The sequence below is a fragment of the Chaetura pelagica genome, unplaced genomic scaffold (genome assembly GCF_000747805.2).
Source record: "Chaetura pelagica isolate M959 unplaced genomic scaffold, ChaPel_1.0 scaffold611, whole genome shotgun sequence".
Classification (NCBI taxonomy): Eukaryota; Metazoa; Chordata; class Aves; order Apodiformes; family Apodidae; genus Chaetura; species Chaetura pelagica.
The window spans coordinates 145959-152142 of NW_009951968.1; the positions used below are offsets into that span (position 1 = coordinate 145959).

The 6184-nt window shown below is 53.2% G+C and overlaps 1 protein-coding gene across 1 annotated transcript in view; it reads right to left on the reverse strand.

Annotated features, from left to right (window-relative positions):
* Positions 1-119: 119 nt before the first annotated feature.
* Positions 120-6184, reverse strand: part of KMO (kynurenine 3-monooxygenase (kynurenine 3-hydroxylase)) — an 8533-nt gene continuing 2468 nt past the window's right edge. The window contains exons 4-15 of the mRNA XM_010001053.1: positions 5329-5418; positions 5080-5128; positions 4223-4310; positions 3426-3591; positions 2835-2906; positions 2219-2340; positions 1560-1707; positions 1100-1157; positions 913-995; positions 537-638; positions 383-442; positions 120-287 (exon numbers count right to left, since the gene is read on the reverse strand). Of these exons, the coding sequence (XP_009999355.1) occupies positions 120-287; positions 383-442; positions 537-638; positions 913-995; positions 1100-1157; positions 1560-1707; positions 2219-2340; positions 2835-2906; positions 3426-3591; positions 4223-4310; positions 5080-5128; positions 5329-5418 (1206 nt within the window). The remainder of the gene's footprint in view (positions 288-382; positions 443-536; positions 639-912; positions 996-1099; positions 1158-1559; positions 1708-2218; positions 2341-2834; positions 2907-3425; positions 3592-4222; positions 4311-5079; positions 5129-5328; positions 5419-6184) is intronic.

The window sequence follows — 6184 nt, forward strand, 5'->3', positions numbered from 1 at the left end:
CACTCCAGAGGGGCAGGAGCCACAGGGGCTGCAGGAGCTGCCCCGCCACATCCCAACGGAAACCACACCATCCAGCCCGTGCATTCACCTTTATTACAACCAGGAGCTCCCCCTTCCTTTTAAGCCATTTGTGTGCCAAAGGGAAAATTCCCAATACTCTTCAGATAACGGGACCAGCCCCACAAGTTCTCCACGTGGAAGTCCAGGTCCCGTGCCAGCCTCTTTATGAGCAGGCAGGTGCCACCCAGTCCTGCTGCCCCCAGCACAAGGAGCCCTTGATTGATTATCTGCAAGTGCAAAGAGAAACCTGCACCACCCTGCCCAGGGATATCTGGTGATGTGGAGGGTGCTCACCAGGCTCATGGCACCACCACCAACCAACCTTTTTCTGCCACTTCCAGCGCTGAAGCGCCTCATGGTAGCGAATCCTGGTGAAGGTCACCTGGGAGGGTTGCAGGAGCACATCACCACCTCAAAGCCAGCCAGGAGGAGCTCATTGGTGGCTCAGGGAGTGTGGACCAAGGTGCTGGCCTTACCATGGTATACAAGGGGACAATGGTGGAAGGCATGAGGGTGTGGAGGAAGTTGTCCACGTGCTTCCGGAAGATGAACCACGTTGAATTCACGTGCTCACGCATCTGTGACAGAGCAACCATCACCCTTTTGCTGAGCACCTTGGCAGAGCTCTCCTGCATTCTGCTAGCTCTCCCACTGCCTGTCCTGCGGGGGCATGGCAGGAGTCCAGCCTACCTAGCCCCAGTAACATTCCCAAGGAGCTCTTAGACGAACATCTGCAGGGGTGAGATCCCACCCAGAGTCCTGCCAGAGCCCCTGCCCCTCGTGCACATCCTGAGGGAGTTGCCACGACATGCACAGCCCATGGAACCACAAGCCTGTGTGGGGCTCACCTACCTCTATGTAGTTGTACATGGCTAAATCCGAGATTGCGTGGTCATCTGGCACCCTCAGCCTGGAGAACTCAGGGAGGCAGGCACCTAGGAAGAGAAAGCAGCAGGTCCCAGGCAGCTCCCCAGTAGGTATCCAGCTGCCTTCAGCTGCAGAGGGAACTTCCTCTGCTCATGTTCCTCACTGCACTCACCAAGGTCATTGTGGAACTGGTCCATTAACTCATCAAAGACCAGACAATCCTCAAAGCCCTGGGAGGAAAATTAGAGAGTAAATAGGCAGAAGCAGCCATGCATTCACTAGAAGTGCTCTCACAGATGCTCAGCTCGTGTAGCTGTTTGCACTTGCAGGGTCCCACTTGACCACAGCTTCAGGGCAGGAGTTTTCAGGCCACTCTGCCAGGGGTCTCATAGAGAAATCCAGGACATTGCCATTCCTGGCAGCCTGGGGCTGCCCTGCTGGACCCCCTCTCACACAACCCTCTACCCCATGGGAAGGCGGCACCACTGTCCAGTTCAACACCTGCCGATGCAGAGGACATCAGACTGTGAGACTGGCCAGCCCAAGAACTTCATGGAGCTACACCCCAGGCTTTTCTTAGGGGAAAAGAGTGGGGACCAAGTGACACAGCCCAGGGCCAGCCATGAACTTACTGCATTCATGCCCTGCCCGTAGAAGGGCACGACAGCGTGCGCGGCGTCTCCCATCAGGACGCAGCGGGAAGCCAGGTGGTAGGAGGAACACTTGACAGAGATCATGGCCTGGGCTGGCAGCAAAAAGTAATCGTGCTTCAGCTCTCGCCTTCATGCAAAACAACAGATACTTCACTTGTGGGGCCACCAAGAGACAAGAAGAACAAGTCGTGCCATGTCCAAGCTTAGGGAGCCAGGGCCATGGGCACTGTCAGCACTGGGATGCAAAAACTAAGCCTTTTTTTTTTTGTGCTAGGAAAAATGTAGAGGCTCCAAAACCTCTTATAGCCATGCAACCAAGAAGTGCCAGACTTGGATTAGTCAGCAAAGTGGTTTGTTGGGGTTTTTTTTGCCAAGCCCAGCTTTTCTCAGGCTGTCAGCTACCATCTCACTGTTTGCACAGCTCAGCTGCCTGAACAGCTGGGCTACCCTCACACCTGGGCACCCCCCCCTCTGCAGACCTATGGGCCCTTGTGATCTGCCCCAACAACATCCTCAACCCCTTGGCCCACCAGCTTCAGCAGAGGCTCCATCACCAGGACCCTGAGGCTGGGTGGGAATGCATCCCTGGCTTTATGGCATTGCAATAATGAGCAGGAAGGGGAGCTGGGAACACTTACTCTCCAATGAGGGGGATGGCATCTGGGAAGTGGGTCTGGAAAAACCTCAGCACTTGATCCCCCGTCGTGAGCTTCTCAAAGTCCTCAAAGGGCATGAAGAGCGTGCAGGTGAAGGACTTGTCCTGCCAGGTGGGGAGGAAGGTCAGAAAGAAGCCCAGAAGCCACAGAGAGCAGCAGCTCAGTGCCATCTGTCACCCAGCAGTTATGGTGACCTGCTATGCAGCAGGCATGAGGGCCCAGCCACCCCGTTTCCCATGGTGGGCTTGTACACACTGGGGGAGGCAGGGGGAAGGCAGGAATGGTCAGTGTATGGTCTGCCAGCCTGGGTCTGGCACACAGCCCTGCTGCTGCTGTGCCTGGGTTATCTCATCCAGCTGCAGACAGCTGGTTTTCAGGAGGCTCAGACGTGTGGGTCAAGAGAAGTGGCACAGATCACTGCTGTGAGGCAGGGCTGGCTCTGGGGGTCCTACCCTGCACCCCTTCAGGCTGTGGGACACCTGGCACAGATTGGGGGTCCCTCCTGGCACCTTGTTGGCCTTCCCAGCCCCTGTCATATGCCTGCCACCACAGACAGTTCATCCCCACAAGCTCCATCCCATGCCCCGTGAATCATCACCATGTTGGGCAGTGCAATCATCATGAAGGTGTTTCTTGGCCAGATATGGAGGTAGTTTGGTTCCATGGCAAACTGAAAGAGAAGGAAAAATCACCTTATGTCCTTGTCCCTCCTTGCTCAGCTTCCCCAGTCCAGCCTCTGCTTCCCCTCCACACCAGCACACCAGTTCCTATCCTTTGTACCCTGAGAAGACACAATGGCCACAGGGCCCCTTTCTGGTACCTGGTGCTTCAGGAAGACACAGAACAAGGGCAAGAGGAAAGGGTAGGAAAAATGGGCAAAAATCTGTTGGTTTGCAATCGCTGGTGTCCTTACAGACATGTCCCCATATCCCCAGGACCTCTCAGGGCTAGAGCTAACTCCACTGCAGGCTAGGCTCTCTAGGATTTTTGCAGCCAGGTACCAAGACATTGACACCACCACTGGAAGAGGAAGAGATGCCTGCCTTCTCCTAGGAAAGTTTTAATTCCTTAGCTGAGGCCCAAGTGAGAAATTAGTTCTCTAGAGCTGCTGTAGCAGAGCCACCATGAGAGGGGAGTCGTGTGTCCCATCTGCAAAGGTGGTAGCAGCCACCAGGAGAGGCAGACTTACATCTCCATCCTTGGGAGGGATGGTCAGCTCCATGTAGCCATGAGGAATGTACTCATGACTGTAGTTAAAGCGTGTTTGCCTCATGAACTGCTTCCTGACTGTTGAGAAAGCTCCATCACATCCCACAATGAGATCATAGGTGACTTCCAATGGCTGCTGGTCATACCTGAAACAAGAGAGTGCCTTGGATCAATCCTGCTGTAACCCTAGGCCAGCTCAGTGTCACTGGGCACAGTGGATCTGCCTTTTACAGAATGCCACCTCCAGTGTTATTAAACTTCTTGGGTGAGGGAAGAACTGGCTTTCACTGACTGGGCAGCTCAGCAACAGGAAAAGTAATTATCCTGTAGGTTATCAAAAGCATAACCTTGCCAGATCTACCAAGAATGTGACAGGTGCTGTTGGGATAACTTCATAGGGATATCACTTCATGCAGGCTACTATTTCAGAGAACCTGCATCCCCAGGGGGATGGGGGTACCCACAGAACCTCACTACAGAATGAGGTCATTAGCTGCCCTCCCTGATGAGCAATCTGTCCCTGAAAAACAGCACTGTGGAGACTGGTTTACTTACTGTCATGCTGCTGGGGAGTTAGGGGGTTGCTGAAAATTTTTCAGCCTCCCCACAAACCCTGCTTTGATGTCTCTCCTTTCCAGAGCTGACACCAAGTTTTGCCTGCTCAGGAACAACATGCTAGTTTCAAGCTGAGATTGCTCAACTGTTTGAAGTTTCATGAATGATTAAGCAGAAACCAACTGAGCACAGCACTTGATCCCAGGCTGGCACAGGGATTACCTTTTTATGGTTAACGTCCCCAGCTCTGCATTGCACCCCAGGAGCTTGTGTCCAAAGTACAGTTTAGTGTTGGAGTACTTCTCAGCAGCTGTGAAAGGACAACTCAATGTAGAGGCTTGTAGTGTGACCCCAAAAATACTTCCAAGGGATCTCTAAGTTATAGGGACTTTTGCCATTACAGCAAGTAATACTGCTGTGCTGGATGATGGCTGGTGGGCAGGGCACACTAGGACTGTGTTTGGTCAACTCTGGTGAAAACTATCTAAAAAGTCCATGGAATCCTGCAGAGATTTCTCTCTTCCCTGCAATGCCATGAGTCATTGACCTTTTCCCACCATCACCACATTGCATTTCAAGATGGGGTGTGGTGCCTGTAATCAGCGGGAAGTTTGGGGAAATTTGGCCTGGCCTGGTTACACACTTTGCCAACAGTTTCTATTTATGTCTGTACAGTCAAGGCCTACAGAAGATGCCATGAACTGAGGCAAGGCTGAGGAGTCACCTCTTGCTTCAGCTAGTGAAGTTCTGATGCACAGAGCATCAGGAGGCAGGGAGCTGAGGAGCCCACTTGAGGGCAAATGCAGAAGAGCTGCTCCTCAGAGATTTCTGCACATGCAGAAAGGCCTCGGGGGAATCTTGTTTAAATATCCTTTTGTGTCAGACAAGCAGCAGGGAAACAACATAGATTTGCTTCTTAAAAACACAGCTAGTTCATGTTTCCACTCTCTGAGAGCCAGGTTATGCCAAACTCATCAGCAAAGAGAGCCTGGGGCCCACAGTCTCCTGGTCATGGGGCAACCCCTAAATCCTTGGGCAACAGGGTATAACAGTGTTTGCAAACAGCCACAGCAACCTACCTGTGAGCAGCTCTCTGTTTAAGTTTGCTCTGTCCACAGAGAGAATGTACTGCAAGGGAAACAAACAGGAGGTTTGGAGGCACTGCTGAGGGATGCTCTGCACGGCTGGGTGAGGAACACCACCCTTCCTGTTCACAGCACCCTTGCTAAGAGCAGGAGCCCCAGGCTGTCCATCACAAGGAGCTACAAACACCAGCAAAGACCCCTCGTGCTCTGCAAAGCACCTCTGAGTGACACCAGACCAAGTACCTGGTTCTTCTTCCCGTAGGGGATGGAGTACTTCTTCCCTGAGGGTGTGTGTATCCTTCTTGCTCGCATGGGAATGCCTTTGGACACAATCTGAAAAGGAAAGGAACACAATCCAGCCTTCTGGCCAAAACTGAGTGGCTGAGGGGCAAGGCATCAGCTTCCAAGCACCATTTTCCCCTCTGCACTGTGCTCCGGGCAGGATGGGATGCCCCCTGCTCATCCATTTTCATGTGGCTATCCATGTTACTGGGTTATTGTTGTTTTACAGGGCTGGCAATGCCAAGGCTCTGCCTTTTACTGAGATTACTTACAAGCTCATTCTCTTGAAAAAAAACAGTGCAAAACTATTTCTTGATAAGAAGGGGCATTAAAATCCCCAGAGTCCTGGACACAGTGGCATCCTGGTGCTGAGATACAACCTGTCAAAGCCTGGGCTCCTCTGCAGGCAACCATGGCCAGGAGATCCCACCCCTGCTGGGTGCTGGGCAGCAGCAGGCACCCTGCAGAGGAGTGCAGGGCTCTGAGCCCAGCAGGCTGTGCAGATCCCAGGGGTCAGCCCAAAGCTCAAGGTTTTGTGGGAAAAGACAAATCTGGGCAAGCCAGTGGGGAAACCAGCACCCTTTATTGCATCCTTCTGGTACTCCAGCTCTCTTGGGGAGTCCATCTACCTCTGGCCCTTTTGCCCTCACTCTATAGGAGGGAGGAGAGCAGGGCAGAGAGGTGAACACTGCAAGGTGTTGCTTGAGTGTTGGTCTCCCAGGGAAGCACCTTCTGCCACAAGCAGAGCCCAGCTGCCTGGGGTTGGGTGCTGCCCCCAGGCTGGGGGAGATCTCCATCTGCAGCAGGGAGCCAGGCT